Consider the following 18,587-nt stretch of genomic DNA (forward strand, 5'->3'; position numbering starts at 1 on the left):
GAAAGGGACTTGACAGCCCATTTTCAGAAGTCTCTTTCTTCCCATGGATCCTTCTTTTCTGATCACCTTTGCTACATGAAGGGTAACATCACAATGAGCTATAGTAGAAACATGGTCTGACTCTATATACCTATGGATATCAATACTGGCATTTCAATCTTGCAATTAATAAATGTAATTTTGGCTTAATTAGGGTGACTACCAGCTTATTTATCATGACCAGTCTTACTTGGAAGGGATATTTGGGAGGGGCTTGCTAAGGGATGATAAACTCACATATGTACCTCTTGCTACTTCGACAGGCCTCGTCACTCCATTTTCCCTGAGCTGACTGGGAGAACAGAACACAGTTCTCCCGTTTGCCACCACTGGGCTGGGCACGGTCCCAGTTGAGAAAGGAGACGGCAAATCCATGGACATCGAGGAACTTGCCTTCTGTGACCATGTCATTTATGCCCAGCCAAAAGTCATTGACACCTGGCAGACTCCTCTTACTATAGTCTCGGAGGGCGTTGATTTCGTCGGAATTCCTTGGGACAACTAGGGTTCCTCCCTTGGAAATGCAGTCTTCGTTGGCTTCATGGTAGTGCTTCAGGCCTTCTGAAGCAAGGTAGCATTTCTTATGGACTTTGGTGCCTCGAAGACAGACTGTGAAGATGGGAAATTTGGTGATGTAATAGGATGCCTTTTGTGTGTGACACACCTAATACTGGACCTAGCAAGCATTGATAGATGTTTGTGTAATGATTGACGTGTTGACCGTGATGAGTTACCATTGATGGTTTTTGTCATGCCAGCCACAATAACAAGCACTTGCAATTTCAACAACCCCACAAAATTGTTACAACTTAACATGCCCCAAAAGAGTTTAGAGAGCATATAATGAATTCATACCCACAAAAGACTCAAAACATAACCTTAGCCTAGGTTGCTTTGATATAATTTGTATCCTAGTTTATGTAAGGAACTATGTGGTGGGTTTCCTTGGGACTTTTAGAACAGAATAGAATTTCATAATAATTTAAAAAGCAAACACAAACCACTTGTGATGGCACATGCCTATAATTGTAGCATTTGAAGGGTTGAGACAGGATGCTTGCTATGAATTTGAGGTCAGCTTGATCTACAGTTCCAGGCCAGACAGCCCCACATAGACAGATCTTATCACAAAAATAATAACCAAAAAAGAAAAAGAAAGAAAGATGAAAGGAAGGAAGGAAGGAAGGGAGGGAGGGAGGGAAGGAAGGAGGGAGGGAGGGAGGAAGGAAGGAAGGAAGGAAGGAAGGAAGGAAGGAAGGAAGGAAGGAAGGAAGGAAGGAAAAAGCCGACAAAAAGTCATATAGTGGGTTTCTCCCTACTTTGGTTTGTTTGCTTGCTTTTTGACACAGGATTTCTCCCTCTCCACCCCCACCTTGTGTGTGTGTGTGTGTGTGTGTGTGTGTGTGTGTGTGTGTGTGTGTGTGTATCCACCTGCCACAGTGCGTCTGGCAGAGGACAACATGTGGGAGTCTGTTCTCTCCTTTCATTAAGTGGGGTTCAGGAATCAAACTCAGGTTGTCAGGCTTGGTGACAGGCACCTTTGCCTGCTGAGCCATCTTGCCAGTCCTCACTGTGGTTTTTGTAGACATGGTCTCATGTAGTCCAGGATGGCCCCCAGACTGACTGTGTAGCTCGGGATGACCTTCAGCTCTAATTCTCCTGCCTCTACCTCCTGATTCTGTGGCATTAGCAGGCATGTGCCACCACACCCTGGTTTTTTATGCAGTGCTGGAATGGGATCCAGGGCTTTGTGCTTGTGAGGCAAGCATTCTATCAACTCAGCTACAGCCATGCCCTAAAAGACAAGACACAGATCCTAGGCTGGCATAGAATTCTCTTTATAGCCTAGTCTGGCCTTGAGTGAACCTGTAACTTCTGACTGCTGGGATTATAAGGCATGCACCACCATGCCTAGCTGGAACTGTAGTTTTCTTATGAACAGAACTGGAGGCTGGGGGCTAGTAATATTGCTTAGGTTATCCAGGGTAAAATAAACCCACAAGTAGTTTAAGGGTTTAGACTGTTACGTCAAGCTCCAGAGCCATAGTGCATGATTTAAGTCTCCCTCCCTCCCGTTTTAGTATGAATTATTGGAGAAGTCAGTATAAAGTGACTATTCAGCATATATGTTGGAAAAATTAATTTTTAGGTAGAAGCCTGGTATGGTGGTGCATGGCTATAACCCTAGCATTTGGGAGGTGGCGGCAGAATGACTGGGAGTTTAAAGTCAGCCTCAGCTGTGTAGTGAGTTTGAGCCCATACTGCTTAACATGAGACCCTGTCTCAGAACAAAGTATTAATGGTGTCAGAACATACAGAAAAAGTAACATTTTTTTTCTCATTATACAGGATCATTTGCCCTTACTTTAACTTTCCAATTATGCATCCCTGGAAAGCTGGTAAAAGGAGCGTTATCACCCTTGTTCCAAGGCACCATTGTGTATGGTGAAGGTGACCCTGGTTTGGTAACTAGCTTGGGAGTAATGAATACTTGATGAGAAGCTGTGATTTCATTTGCCTGAAGGTGCTAACTTTAATAGGTAGGCTTCCTGCAGGGACCCTCAAAATTCAACTCTCGAAGTTGGTATGAGAGACATTGATTCCTGGTACCCTTATAAGCCAGGACTGCTCTGGACCTATGCATTCTGCTCTCACTCATTCATCTTTTTAGAGCACAGCTCCTGGCCAGAAGTGTGTGCAGCTAATAGGCTGTGGAGGAGTGCTTCTTTCCAGACAAAGTCTGCTAGGAAGCTGTGGCCCTAGCCAATGTCCTTCCATGTGCATCCATGTTGAGTGTAGCCTTGGAGAGCCTTGTGGACCTGTTTGGTCAACTCTCAGTGGCTCCCTGACAGCACTCAGTGAACATCCAGTAATGCTTCATTTTGGATATTGAATACTCCTCATTATGTTTCTCCACCTACAGGGAAGGTAGTTAGGGCTGGGCATGGTGATGCACGCCTTTAGTCCCAGTCAGCACTCTTTGTTAGGTTGAGGCCAACCTGGTCTATATGGTTAGTTCCAGGACAGCCAGAGCTACATAGTAAGACCCTGTCTCAAACAAACAAACAAACAAACAAACAAACAAACAAACAAACAAATAGAAAGTATTTAAGACCTGGCATTTAAAGTATCTTCTTGTGTGTGTGTGTTTCTCTGTGTTTCTGTCTGTGTGTGTGTTTCTGTGTGCATGTGTTTCTATGTGTGTGTTCTGTGTGAGCGTTTCTATGGGTGTGTTTCTCTGTGTGTGTTTCTGCATGGAAGCTAGAGGCCGAAGTCATGTGTCTTCCTCACTTCTCTCCACCTTGTTTTTCTAGTAGGTATTTCACTGTACCTAGAGCTCCGTGATTCAGCTAGACTGGCTGGCCAGTGAGCCCCAGGGATCCTCCTGTGTTCTTACCCCCATCTTTAGAGCTGGCTGTCCTGGAACTCAGAGATCTGCCTGTCTCTGCTAGGATTAAAGGCGTGTGCAAGCATGTTTGGCTGTCAATGTTTTGTTGTTGTTTCGATTTGGTTTTTCATCTTGTCTTGTTTTGTTTTTTTTTTTTTTTTTTTTTTTTTTTGGTTTTTTCGAGACAGGGTTTCTCTGTGTAGCTTTGCGCCTCTCCTGGAACTCGCTTTGGAGACCAGGCTGGCCTCGAACTCACAGAGATCCGCCTGGCTCTGCCTCCCGAGTGCTGGGATTAAAGGCGTGCGCCACCACCGCCCGGCTTGTTTTGTTTTTTTAATGAACAGACAAACCCCAGAACTCAACATGCGATCTGGATGAGTTCAATCCTGGGCAATGCTGATTCTTGCCTGCTCCCCTTCCAGACTAGACTCAGGTGACTAGCCATCTCACCTGTCTGCAGAGCTTGCATTTCCTTCAGGGCGTTCACTTCTCGCCACAGCTTTTCAACTTGAGACTTCAGGTCACCATCCTTTTCTGGGAGCCGTTGTTGAGTGGGGTAGGGGGCAGGATGGAAAATATTCAATTAGACATAATGGAAATGTAAAAAAAAAAAAAACAAAAAACAAAAAAAACCCAAAAAATGGAATCTATGGGGGATCCAGAGGAACCAGCCATCTCCTGTAACCAGGCAAGACTTCCAGTGGAGGGATTGGGACACCAACCCACCCACATAACCTTCAATGTACAATTTGTCCTGCCTACAAGATGTGCTGGGGTAAAGGTGGTGCAGAAATTGTGGGAGTGGCCAACCAATGACTGGTCCAGCTTGAGACTCATGCTATGAGAGGAAGCCCATCCCTGACACTGCCTGGAGGTCCAGGACCCAGAGGCTGGACAGCCTAGAGACCAAGGATAGAACCAAATAGGACTAGGGGAAAAAAGTCAATGAAATGATTCCTAATGATATTCTGATGTACTCAGAGATAGGTGCCTAGCCCAGTTGTCATCAGAGAGGCTTCACCTAGCAACTGATGGAAACAGGTGCAGACACCCACAGCCAAACATTAGGCAGAGTTCCAGGAATCCTGTGGAAGAGGAGAAGAAAGGACTGGAGGAGGCATAGGGGTCAGGGATACCACAAGAAAACCCACAGAACCAACTAACCTGGGTTCATAAGGGCTCACAGAGACTGAATCAACAACCAGGGAGCCTGCATGGAACTGACCTAGGCACTCAGAACGTATGCGACAGTTGTGTAGCTTGGTCTTCTTGTGGGACTCCTAACAGTGGGAGCAGGGGCTGTCTCCGACTCTGTTACCTGCTTTTGGGACTATTTCTTCCTACTGGGTTGCCTCTCCAGCCTTAACAGGAGAGGAGGTTCCTAGTCTCACTGCAACTTGATATACAACAGCTGGCTGATATCCATGGGAAGACTGCCCTTTTCTGAAGAGAAATGGAGGAGGAGTGGATAGGGTGTGGAAGGAGGGACTGAAGGGAGGGGGAAAACCACAGTTGGGATGTAAAAAACAAACAAAATGACAGCTTTGGAATGCAGAATCCCAGGCAATGGTGGTCCTGATGAAGCCAAGCCAAATGTTTACTGAAAACAATACTCGAAGAGAACCTGGCTGAGAAGGTTCATGGGACTTCGCAGATGGTGTCTGCTCTCACCTCTCCTTACCAAGCTTAACTGTGTATTCTAAGCAGACTTTTCTGATAACCCTGGAAATTAGCGTCCCCGCTGCTAATCTTTCCCAAACCTTGTTTATTTTCCTTCAGAGCACCATCTGTATTTTACTTACTTCATTTCCTTGGTTTTATTATCCATGATTCTCCCTATGCTTGGCACGATACTGCACATGAATCGTGCTTGCATTGGGGGCATACACTTCGGATATAAAAAGGTTTGTGTTATTTGAATGTTTATGGAAGATGAGTGCAGTGAGCTAAGGGTCATGGGGGATAAGGCCAGGACTCAAACTTACTGGGACTCTCCTCCTTGGCCCTGGGATCTTTACATGAATGATGAGGTATGATGGAGGTGCAGTGGCTCCTGGTGGCATTGGGTGATAAAGGACCATTGAAAATTTTTATACGGGAACATCACCACCTACTACTTCTCCTTATTCCTTGTTCTCTATCCACCTCATTCCCTTCTTTCTTCTCCCTTCTCTTTATCCTTCCCCTCCACCCCTTTGGTGGTATTAGAGATTAAACCCAGGCTCATATATCTTATGCATGCTAGGCAAGGGCTCTACCGATAACTATATCCCTAGCCTCAGTTATTTATTCTTAAATGTTCTTAGATGGGGCTAAAAAATCTTCACGATTGTCTTTGCTTAACCTCAGTTGTGTGTAAGTGAGTAGCTGTGGCTGAATCTAAATTCCAGGAGAATGGGGACTGTCTTGGTGATCGCTAGGAACTGTGACAAGCCGTACCAAATACTAAACGTGTGTATATATATATATATATATATATATATATATATATATATATATATATAAAAAGATAGTATGCACTAGGCTGTGAGATCAGTTCTTCTGCTGTCTCTGAGATATACACTCTGGTCTAGAAGCTTACAGAAGAGGGTGCAGAGAAACAGAAAGCTGAATCCACCTGCTGAATGTCTCCCAGTCAGTAAGACACAGAGCTCAAATGTGGGTGTCTCTGGCTTCCAGCCTGTTCTCTCCCATTTCTCTGACCCATTTCTGCAAAGCAGCTGTCTCCACCTCCTTGGTCCCTAGCACATGGGTTTAGACAGAGATGACACGTAAAGGTGATTATGAACCATCTCCAGCTGTCTCTTCGTGGGCCTGCCATACAGAGACTCTGTTTTGTGGGCTGGGAAGGTGGCTCAGCCAGGAAAGTGCTTGCCAAGTTTGAACTTTCCAAAATTCAAGTTTAACCAATGAAGCCAGGCATGGTGGCGTGCTAATAATCCCAGCCTGAGAGGCAGATACAGGCAGATGCCTGGGGCTCCCTGGTCAGTCAGCCTAGCCTACTTAGAACTACAGGCCAAGAAAAGACACTTCTTAAAAAAAAAAAAATCAAAAAACAAAACAAAACAGAACAAAACAACAACAAAAAACAACAAGGTGGATGACACCTAGGAAATACTAGAGGTTGTCCCTCTGGCCCCTACATGCGTGTGCACACTTGTGAACACCCACTGACACATATATGTACAGGCACACACACAAAAGAAAATCAGTTTTGTGTCCCTGTGAATTCTCAGAAGAATGTAAAATCCAGTGTCTCAATTCTCTGTCCCCTTAAACTCGTGCTTCACAAGCCAGATGTTTCCACATTTGGGCTAGGAAATTGCATTCTGGGGTATTCAGCACCCCCTCCCCCTCCCTCTGTTTCACTTGACATTGTACATCAGTTCTTAAGCATCCGACAGCTCAGCTCAGGAATACAATTACCCAAAGTTTTTTTTTTTTCCTGTGAGAACACTCAAAGTGGAATAAATAAAAGGGGTATTTAGATGCAAACCCATCAGCTATTGGAGCCAGGTTTGCAAAGGCCTGCTGAGGTCTGGCTTCTAACGTAGAAGCTGTCAGCCAGACACATTTCATCCCCCTTCCTTCCTGCTCAGCTTCCAGCTTCTTCCTATTTAAATAAGTAGCTGTAAACACTATCATTACCACAAAGACACATGTGTCCCTATTAGGCTCCTGGGAGATCATTATGGCAGCCATCATCTGGGGGTCTTGGTGGCTTCCATTCTCTGTTGCTCAGGTGGATGAACAGAAGGAATGCCCTGAGGAGCTAGCTCACTCTAAAAGGTATATTTTATTCATTAGTATAACACGTAATTCGTAGAGACCCATGAAGTAAGTACTCAGGGAACACTTTGGTGATTAACTGCTGTTGCCACTTCGAGTGTCTTAAAAGGTCTCCTATTCTTTTGTGATCATGTCTGTGTGGCTTCAGATCCAGGACAGAAAAACACAAAAAACATTTCCAGTGGAACCATGGTAAGGTGTTAGGTTGTCCAGTTGAGTGAGAATGGCATAGGCTGGTGCTGTCATTTGAAGAGACAATTACAGGGTCAGGTTAACAGAGAATGTCGCTTCTAGAAGGTATACTGCAGCCTTTTAGTACAAGAATGGACATATGTGTACAAGGGTCTCCTGTGGAACACTGTGTCAAAGAGAGACATACCAGAAACCACATAAACATTGCCAAGAAAGAACCAGTTAAGTCAGAGCCTCCCCAAACAATAAAGTAGCATATGCAACTGTTAAAATGAATGAAACATGCCTCCATTTATAGCTATCCGAGACTGAACACATAAAATAAATTTATTTACCTGCCAAATATTTTCAATGCCATTCTGGGTGATATTTATCTACTGTTACTAGCCGGTAGATAATTCTGGGTAAGGACTGGAGGGGAAAAGGTGGATTTTACTTTTTTGCTGTTGTTGCTTTTGTGATTTTGAGACAAGGTCTTAATGAAGCCCAGGTTGCCCTTAAATCTGCTATACAGTTGAGGCTAATCTTGAACTCACGGTCTTCTGCCTCCACCTCCCAAGCACTGGGATTACAAATATCTGTCACCATTCCTGCCTTGGCTTTCACATTTGGTTCTATAAACTTTGGTATTATTTCAAAGTACTCAAAATATTTTTAAAAAAAAATATGAGTGAATAGGTAGGAAAAGAAGCAACCAGCAAATCTAGGCTGATTGCTTTACCTCTTGTAGATGTGACTTTCATTAGACTTGAAGGCAAAGATTATTCCTTTGGGTCAGGGGGATGGTTAAGATGTGTTTGCAACAATAAAATAACATACCTGCTGGAGGTGATCTTAGGATAGGAGAGTGAGAGCAACAAGGAGCTAGAAAGAGCAAGAAACTCACGTCTATACATTTTTTTACCCTCTCCCCACAGTTCCTACTTCAGTAAAGGAGAAGCACAAAAGTATGCCACTCCACTCAGTGTCTTCTCTCTCTTCTGTCCTCACCTGCTGTGATGCACTTCACCTCCTTGTGAGAAGTATCTGAAACTTTCATTTAAAGAGCTTGCACGGAGAGGCAATACTTTATAAGGAAAAGTATCTCTGCTTAAGAAACCTTCCCTCAGACCAGGCTTTCATAAACACCCCTAGGAATGACCTTTGAGAATAAGAAAAAACAAAACAGAAAACCCACAAACAACAACAAAAACCCACAGGGGGATCCATCATCCACTTGTGACAAGTGGAATCTAAGTTTTAGTGGAGGTTTTTTGCTTGTTTGTTTTGTTTTGTTTCTTTGAGCCAGGGACTCAAGAAGCCCAGCCTCAAACTCCCAACTAGCCAAAGGTGACTTTGAAGTCCTGATCCTCCTGCCTCCACTTCCCAAGTGAGCCAGCCACCCATGACAGCTTAGCTTTGCATTTAACAAACTGAAAGTGGTGAGGAAAGAGCATCATGATATTTGAAACACCCTGTCAGATGGCTCAGAGTCTGAGGTAGCATGTCACTGGACCCGCTGCCTTTCTCTTCTGCTTTGGTTCCCACCTCAGGCGTACACAGTCACATTCATCTGGGTTCTTTGCAGCTGTGAAGTTTTTGTCTCTTAACCTGGCATAAACCCACTTCAAATCTAGCTACTCTTGGACGAGAGAATTCCGTGTCAAAAATATCTTTAAATTCTGTCTGATTTTGTGTTGGACAGGTTCTTAAATTAAAGAGACATCCAGTGCTCTGTGATATGAAAAATCAGATACACGGTTTCAATAGCTGTCCCGAGGCTGGTAGAGATGGGAAAATAAACCCACAGGATAGGCAGTGGACAGAAAGGAAGCCACAGTTTGCCCCTAGTCATCTGACTTAATGAGATTGCAGTGAGCTTACAAATATATTTGAATTTATTTACACCCAGGAGATCACAGGGCACCGCTAATCAGTGTCTTGCTTTCCCATCATTATTAAGTCCTATGTCCACAGGTCCATGTGAGCTCTAGCTCAGAAATGTTCCACATTATTGAAACTCATTGGACAAGAGACACACAATAGGGACTGTTTTCATTATGAGAAATTTTTTCAATAGTAATAACAATAATAATAATAATAATAATAATAATAACTTAGTCATGTTTTCTTTAAATAGCAAACTCCCCAGAGACTCCAAAAGTCACCGGATCCCCTGCAAAGCCACACACCCACGATGTAATGATGGTCTCCTGATGCAGTTTGAGTATGAACCTTGTCCTGCTCTTTCCCTGCCTGAATAAGCCTAGGGTTTTTGCTGGGCAGCAAAGTCCCATTACCTTTCACACGGCGTTTGCTATGTTTCCTGGCTTTCGCTCTGGATGGGTAGCTATTGGTCTGGTCCAGGAGTAAGCTGGCCACCAGGATACAAATGACAAGTCCATTCTTTGCCATGGCTCTGGGACAGGCCAGTCTGGCCACTTGGTCAGCAGCGCTGGAGCAACTAGCGAGCAGGGAGGCTGTGAGGCCACATCTTGCTCTGGGCTGCCTGGGGCTGACTTTATATAAGGGAGCTCCAAGGTTGGCTAGAAGCCTGCTGACGGAAGTCTGGAATGTTCCTTGGGCCATGGCATAAGGAGGCTCCCTGTTCTTACACCTCATGCTGGGCTCCTGATTCGTTTATTTTTATTCTGTTTGCGTTTTCCCATCGATTTGCCTTTTCCGAGTGTATTTGAGTAAAAGAAAGATTTGCCTTTTAAAAAACTTTGATATGTATGTAATATATGTTTTAGAGCTCTCAAGTATATCAAACGTCTGGAAAATGGATCCAATTCAGTTTTCAGAGTTAAAAAATTTTTTATCCGAATTGCCTGAGGATGTGGCTCAGTGGCACAGTGTTTGCTTGGCAGATTCGAAACACTGAGATCAACTCTCCCCAACAGAAAATAAAGTGATACTGTGACTCCTCCTCCCATCAGGGAAGTTCCTGCATATACACTGTGTGTGCATCTGCATGTGTTTGTGTCTGTGTACATATGGGAGTCTATGTGTGTATGGGAATGCATGTCATGAACATGTGAAAATCAGAGGACAACCTACACTAGTCAGTTCTTTCCTTTCACCTAGTAGGTCCCAGAGATCAGGCTCAGCTCTCCAGTCTTGGTGACAAGCACTTTCACCCCCTGAGCCATTTGGCTGGCCCATTTATTTTTATTAAAAAAAAAACAAACAAAACACAGGCAGTAGTGGCATACACCTTTAATCCCAGCACTCAGGAGGCAGAGGCAGGATGATTTCTGTGAGTTTGAGACCAACCTGGTCTATAGAGTGAGTCCCAGGACAGCAAAAGCTACAGAAAGAGAAACCTTGTAAAAACCACAACAACAACAACAAAAACAAAACAAAACAAAACAAAACAAAAAAACCCAAGAAACAAATAAAACAATTAAAATTTTAGTTTAATTTAGTTTTGAGGCAGTCTAATGTAGTCCAGATTGGTCTCAAACTTGCTATATAGCTAAAAGTGACCTTGATATTCTGATCCTCCTGGCTCTCCTTTCAAAGTGCTGGATTATAGGTATTTGCTACCATTGCCAGTACCACTCTGCATTTGAACGGGTACATCTGCACACTCACATGTCTACACACTCCTGTGTCTGCACTGTTCTGCTGGAGCTCAGAGATCAGACTTCCAGAAATGATAGAAGTAGATAACTCATTATGAAACAGAAAGTTGCCTTCTATTAAGGTTTTGCCAATGTATCAAGAATTGTACTCCTAAACTCTACCTGGTGGTTCAGGCCTATAATCCCAGCTGTCTGGGAGGCTGATTCAGGAGGATCACAAGTTTCAGGCACGGCTTGGGCTGCAGAGTGAGTTCAAAGCCAGTCAGTCTGGATCATTTAGTGAGACCCTGTCCCCAAATAAAAAGTAAATATAAGGACTGAGGGCTGGGGAGGTAGTTCAGTGGGTGAAGTGTTTGCTACCCAAATGTGGGGGCCTGAGTTCAGGTGTGCAGAACCCTTGTACACACAGACTGGGTATCATGCGTCTGTAACCCCAATGCTCCCATGGTGAGATGGGAGGTGCAGACAGGAGAATCCCTGGAAGGGAGAGGGCCAGCTAGCCTGGAGTACACAGCAACGAAGAACAAGAGACACTGTTTCAAATAAGTTAGAAGATAAGAGCAGATGCCAAGAGTTGTCCTTTTAACAACCCCCTGCCACACGCCCACATTTACACACACACACACACACACACACACACACACACACACACACACAAGATTTAAAACAAAGCAAATACTGGGGTGTTGCTCAGTGGTAAAGCACTTGCTTAACACATGCAAGGTGGTGGGTTCAATCCCCAGTGTCACACGTATGCACAAAACTGTATTCCTAGAAGCATCTTAGACTAAAAAGAAAATAGGGATTGCATCCATAAGAATTAATATAAAGTATTAAAAATAGTTATTTCTCGCTGGTCGGTGGTGGCGCACGCCTTTAATCCCAGCACTTGGGAGGCAGAGGCAGGAGGATCTCTATGAGTTCGAGGCCAGCCTGGTCTACAGAGTGAGTTCCAGGACAGGCACCAAAACTACACAGAGAAATCCTGTCTCGAAAAACCAAAAAAAAAAAAAAAAAAGTTATTTCTCAAACCCCCAACACCAAACACCTTTTCCTGAGGCTTCTCCAAGCACATGAGAGCACACTGTCAAGTGAATTATATAAGAAATAGAGGAACGTGATGGGGGGCTGCAGAGACAGCTCAGCAGTGAAGAGAGCTTACTTACTGCTCTTGCAGAGGACCCGAGTTTGGCTATGAGCACACACATCTGGTGGCTCACAACCGCCTGTAATTCCGGCTCCAGGGGGCTCCCACATCACCACAGGTACCTGTACTCATGCACACAAACCCTAGCATATGCAAAAATACCCAAAATAAAATATTTTAGAAGTAAATGGAGAAAGATAATGAAAAGCTATAACTGTTCTTAGCCAGTTATCAGTTTTAAGACTAAGTATGTGTGTAGGGGTAGGGTGGGATGGAGTGTGAGTATTGTGCCTGCTGTAACAAGCACTAAGATGAGAGTTTAGATACCCAGGACCCAGGTAAAAGCAAGTAAGTTTGGTAGTCTACCTGTAACCCAACAGAGGAGAGGCAGCGACAAACAATCCTTAGAATAAGGCTTTGTATGGCTGGACTAGCTAGAATGTAAGGTTCTGGTTCAGCCAGAGACCCGCCTCCATATAGGATGCAGAGGGTGATTAGAGAAGACACCCAATATCAATCTCAGTCTTTCACACATGTGTGCCGCCCCCAGACATGTGTGTGTACTCACACATATATACACTGCATACACACACACACACACACACACACACACACACACACACACACACGCACGCACAAAAAAAATGAGTACTGAGACTAGACAGGCTTGTCAAAAACAACAGGGTTTTCTACAGGTGTGATCACGATGGAACATGTCAGAGCCAGGGACAGCTTCTGGAGGCTACCCTTCGTGTTCTGTGGATGGACCGGTGCAGTGCTACTCGTCTGGGATATCTGAAGAAGTGATTCCTCCTCCTGCATGCTAGTGAGGAGATCTGTCCACTTCCTCACCCTTTCCTCTCAGCCACAGCCACTTTGAGGACCACATGGATGGAAAAGTCTGGTGGTTTAGCACTATAAGTGTACAGTAAAACATAAAATTGTCACCCACCATGCTGACTCTTTGTGCTAACAGGGACTCCATGTGTAGACAGTTGAGGACACCTGCGGACTTGAGACCCATCTTCTCATCCTACTGTGACTCATCTATCAGTTGTGTGACCTTGGGCAAGTCCCCTCCGTGTGCCTTATGAATGGGGCTAGGAATTCCTGCTCTACCGGGCTGGAGGAAGGGTTAAATGAGATGACAACCACAAGGGCCTTGGCACACTATCTAGAAGGGAAGAGTCTCAACAGCGATCAATATGCTTCTGCAAATATGTTATGGTTGTGTAGTTTGGTGTTCTTCTGGGACTCCTAACAGTGGGAGTGGGGGTGGGGAATGAGCTGTTTCTGACTCCTTTGCCTGCTTTTGGGACCCTTTTCCTTTTACTGAGTTGCCTCATCCAGCCTTGATATGAGGATGTGTGCCTGGTCTTATTGTAGCATGTTACGCCGTGTTTGGTTGATATCCCTGGGAAGCCTGCTCTTTTCTGAAGGGAAAATAAAAGAGGAGTGGATCTAGGAGAGAGAGAGAGAGAAAAGGGGGCTGGGGGAAGAAGAGGGAGGGGAACCTGTGGTCGGGATGTAATATACGAGAGAAGAATAAATTAAAAAAATCAATATACACAACTTATAAAATGGAATACTGAAGATGCTTACCTTTAAGCATAATGCATATGAGTTATGGAACAGATGGCCAACTTTTTGTTTTCAGTGCTGGGGATTGAACCCAGAGCTTCATATACGCTAGGCAAATGCTCTACCACTGAGTCAAGCCTCCGTATGTTGTTTCTTAAAGATTTATTTTTATTTTATGTCTATGGGTGTTCTGCTTATATGTATGTCTGTGCACCATTTTTATGCCTGATACCCACAGATGCCAGAAGAAGGCATTGGATGCCCTGGAACTGGAGTTTCTGATGTTTGTGAGCCACCATGTGATGCTGGAACCAAACCCAGGTCCTCTGCAAAAGCATCAAGTTCTCTTAACTCCTGAGCCATCTTTCCAGGCCCCATATATTGCTTTTATTGAGAAAAGGTTTTACTATGTAGCTCAGGCTGGCCTGACACTCACTGTGTAACTCAGGATGGCCTCAATATTAGGCTATTTTATTCTTTCTTCCAAGCCTATGAGGCAGGAATTCCCTCTGTTGTATGTAATTGAAAATGAGTCTAGAAAGGCCTAAATGCCCTTGCCAGCATCACTAGGGTTCCAAGGAAAAGAGATGGCACCACAATCTACTTCTCACTGACTTTGGAAGGCTTAGGCTGTGAAAATGAGCTTTGATTGAATGAGGGAAAAGATCAATGTGTAAAGCAAACATTGGTTTCACAACTGATCAAAAATACTTTTTACTGTCTTTCCAAATCCTTTCCCCCTCAGTGAGGAGAAATCCAAATTGTCAAACAGTGATGAAAAGCCAAGTATTTGTCTTAAGTCTTTGAGCTGTGCTGCCCTTACATGACCCTTGTAAGGTAAGGTATCTTTTTTTTTTTTTTCCTAAATAAATGTATTATGTTTAAAGGCTCTCTGTTCCTTTCCAGGAAAGCCTCTGATACCTTTTATATTGGTTTTTCTTTGAGTCTCATCCAAAAGTCCATGCTTCCTTCTTGTCAAGTTAGTAGGATTTGTTTGGTTTAGTTTTTTTGAGTTTTAAAAATTATTATTTTATGTGCATAAGTGGTTTGCCTGCATGAACCTGTATGCTTCATGTGCATGCCAGAAGAAGGTGCTGGATCTGATAGAACTGGAGATATAGATGGTTATGAGACTCCAAGTGAATGCTAAGAATTGAACCTGGGTCCTCTGCAAGAGCAGTAAGTGCTCTTATCCACCAAGTCAACTCTCCAGCCCCAGTATAATTTTTTTTTTATAGAGTAGCATTAAATGTATAGAAACGTTGAGCAGGAAGTACAAAGACTTTCTTCATACCTCACCCTTCTTGTGCCTGCCAGCATAGTTGTTTCTACTGGTAACACTTCAAATTAGTGTGGTGAATTTGTTACAATCAATGAATGAATATTGATATAGCACACTTAGTAACTAAAGTCGACAATGAATAGTTTGTCATTAGTACTGTCCATTCTGTGGGTGTGAACAAATAGACAGTATCGTATCCATGGTTATAGTACCCTACACATGGTTTCACTAAATCTGGCCCTCTTGGTTCATTAAACTGTCCCCGTTGGATGCTCAAATCCCCTAGACTCACTTGTTCCATAATCTTGTTCCCTCTGAGGGCATCAGATTCTTTCCTGGGGACTCAGCCATTGAATCTGCTCCCTTCCAACTCTTATGTCTGGGTTCCCACGTGACACCTGGTTTAATATCTTAGAGGCATTTCAAACCTATGATTTCAAAACAGATTTAAAAATTAAATCTGTTTTCTTTCCCTATGAGTGTCCTGTGAATTTTTTTTAAAGTCCCATTTTCTGACCTTGTCTTTCCCATCACAGTAAATGTCTTCATCATCGACTCGATGGGCCAAATCAGAGCTCTCTTAACACCTCACCCCCCATAACCATCTAACATCAAGTGCTGTGATTTCCACCCCCATAGCCATGTTGAGACAGATCTTTCTGTTAAATTTAAAACTCAAAGCAGATTTCAATAGTTGTTTATGAGGCTTGTATACCATTGGTTTCTCATCTAGCTCTTCCTGGTGACTCTCTCAGGTCAAAGAGACTGCTTGCCAAGTTTGAATTATATTTGATAATCACTTTAATCATAACTAACGGACTACATCCCCACCCCCACTGAGCCTTTTCCTGTGGCCTTCAACCTCATCCCTCTCAGACTTGAACTGTTGTGTATTCTGGTGTAACTATGGCTGGTCCCTCCTCTTTTAGGTCTGAATTCAGTGTCACCTCCATACCCAAGCTTTCTCTGTACAGTCGATGAGGTCTCTACTCTGCTGCTCTCCACCACAGTTTGATACTCACCTGGGACTTGGTTTCCTCGACTCACTTGCTGGGTATCTGTAAGCTGGAGGCTGGGTCAGTGAGCTTAGTTAGATGTACAGTACAATTCTTGCTTAATAAATACTTAAGAGCATGTGATAGGCAGCTGTGATTCTGTTTGCCTCCGGTCCTCTCTCCTTTCCAAGCAATGAGGCTTATGACTAGAGGAATACAGTACCTCAACCCACAGAAGTGCAAGGAGACTCACAGGTGTGTTAGCACTTGGAGTCCTTCTCAGGGGTCATCACTGTCAGCCCTGGGGAAGCTCTAGCCATCTTACAGGTGCTCAGCCCTGTGCTCAGACACAGAAGGAAACCCAGCTTTAGCTTTAAAAAGCTTCTGTTGTAGATGTATTTATCTTACTTTATGTGTATAGCTGCTTTGCTTTCAGGTATAGTCCTAGTTAGGGTTATCATTGCTGTGATGAATCACCATGACCAAAGCGACTTGGAGAAGAAAGGGTTTGTTTGGCTTACACTTTCACATCACTGTTCATCATTGAAGGAAGTCAGGACAGGAACTCAAGGCAGTAACCTGGAGGCAGGAGCTGATGAAGAGACCATAGAGGAGTACTGTTGACTGGCTTGCCCCATGTGGCTTGCTCAGCCTGCTTTCTTGCAGAACCCAGGACCAGGGGTGGCACCACCCACGATGGGCTGGGCCCTCTCCCATCAATTACTAATTAAGAAACTACCTTATAGGCCTGCCTATAGCCTTATCTTATGGAGGCATCTTCTTAATTGAGGCTCCCTCCTCTCAGATGACTTTAGTTTGTGTCAAATTAACACAAAACTATTTAGCCCACGTGTGTGTGTGTGTGTGTGTGTGTGTGTGTGTGTGTGTGTGTGTGTGTAGTACCTGCATGGCTAGCACTTGGGGAGGACAGAAGGAGTCCCTGGAACTGGAATTATAGATACAGACTGTTGTGAACTGCTTCATGGATTGAACCTGGGTCCTTCACAAGAGCAACAAATGCTCTTAACTGCTAAGCCATGTCTCCAGCACCCAACTTCAGCTTTTTTTCCCCCCCTTCTTCTTGCAGAGAGTCCAAGTTCATTCTGCCTTTCAGGAAAATAAGTAGACTAACTTGCCAGATGAGTGGCTAAGGGAAGAGACAGAGGGTGGAGCTCTAAGGACATATTGAGTCTGTATATGCTCTTGAGATAAAGATGTTCCTCTTGTCACACATGACAACTGATAGCAGACATGGCCTGCTATGTCCCTTTATGTGGGTCCTTGCCTCCAAAACCCTAGAAACACCCCCAGAATCTTACCAAAAAATAATCAAGAGCAATGCAGACATGAAACAGAATGAGACTGATGGTCCCTTCCCCACTGTGTCCAAGGGAAGGGAGCCTCCCTTTTCTTGGAGGTCCAACAGCTCCTTTTTTTGTTCATCAGAATGATGAAACCAGCTTGTCTCCTGGGTTGGATCTGGGCTTCTGAAAGGGCTATTTAAGAAGGATCACACATTTATAGGCTGGGAATAGGAACTATAAAAATATTGCCTTTAGACAAAAAGTGTTTTGATGAGGATTCTAAAGCTGTCACCGGTATTTTATTTTCCTTAATAAACGTCTGTTTGCCACACATCCTGGGCCACCCTGTGTCTCTGCTGTGTTTATTCCCCAGTTGCTATTTTCAAGTCTGCCCTAAGCTATTTTCCAGAGTCTCGAATTCTAACCAGCAAATCCATCCGGCCACATTGTGATTTCGTCTATTAATACTCAAGGCCGAACACGTTTGAAGGCTGTGTTCAGAGGTTCAAGGGCATCGTTTAGGGAAGGTCATGGTATTGAACTTGGATATGGCACAGCCAAGCTGAAATGCAAGGAAGAAAGATGGTTAGGTAGATCGGCAAATTATGTTGTTCCTGTTGTTTGTGACTCAAATTGGTGACTGCTGAGAACGTCAACCCTTTGAAGAGTCAGTGACAGGTTTAAAGGAAGAGGTTACGAGATTGTGCTCCATGGGGCAGTGTTGCCTGTGGGAATGAACAAGAGCTCTGACAGCAGGAGAGCAAATTTCAGATGTCACTCATTGTTTGTGTTGCAGTGGTCAATGACTATTTAAAAAAAACAAAACAAAACACAGTTTCTTTACCCATCTTGTAGAAGGACCAAGCAAACTAGAACACATGTAGAGGTATGCAGAGTGTTGTCATAGTAGATGACCATCTATAGGATACTCTGGCTTCCCTTTCTACTTCTGTAAGGAAAAGCAAGGCATCACACCTATGTAAGGTGCTCAGACTCACCCCCCCCCCCCGCTCTGAACCCAGCTTCATAGACTTAGTCCTGTATGTGTCACATGAAACATACTTCTTCTGTGCACACAATTGTCTTTCCTGTATTGATCTCTAACTACATACTTGATCCTGGACACAGAAATTTCTTTTTATCTCTCCCTCCTCTCTTTTCCTCTCCTCTCCTCTTCTCCTTGCCTCTCTCTTCCTCTCTGTCTTTCTCTCCTCCCTCTTTCTCTGTCTCTTCCCTCAGGTCTCTGCTAGTTCAGGCTGACCTCAAACTTGCTATGTAGTCAACCTTGAATTTATGATTCTTTG

General features: G+C 44.0%; 1 protein-coding gene across 1 annotated transcript; it reads right to left on the reverse strand.

Moving 5' to 3' along the window:
* Positions 1–256: 256 nt before the first annotated feature.
* Clec3a (C-type lectin domain family 3 member A) lies at positions 257–9,802 on the reverse strand. The gene is made up of 3 exons (XM_059262541.1): positions 9,688–9,802; positions 3,878–3,961; positions 257–648 (listed from the first exon to the last, which is right to left on the reverse strand). The coding sequence occupies exons 1-3, from the start codon at positions 9,800–9,802 to the stop codon at positions 257–259; spliced, it is 591 nt and encodes a 196-aa protein (XP_059118524.1).
* Between the last annotated feature and the right edge of the window lie 8,785 nt (positions 9,803–18,587).

The sequence above is a fragment of the Peromyscus eremicus genome, chromosome 5, assembly GCF_949786415.1.
Source record: "Peromyscus eremicus chromosome 5, PerEre_H2_v1, whole genome shotgun sequence".
Classification (NCBI taxonomy): Eukaryota; Metazoa; Chordata; class Mammalia; order Rodentia; family Cricetidae; genus Peromyscus; species Peromyscus eremicus.

Coding starts and splice junctions, on each gene's coding strand:
- Clec3a (XM_059262541.1), bottom strand. CDS start 9,802: ATGGCAAAGAATGGACTTGTCATTTGTATCCTGGTGGCCAGCTTACTC. Junction 3,962..9,687: donor TAGCAAACGCCGTGTGAAAG/GTAATGGGACTT, acceptor AACGGCTCCCAG/AAAAGGATGGTGACCTGAAG. Junction 649..3,877: donor AATGCAAGCTCTGCAGACAG/GTGAGATGGCTA, acceptor CCATCTTCACAG/TCTGTCTTCGAGGCACCAAA.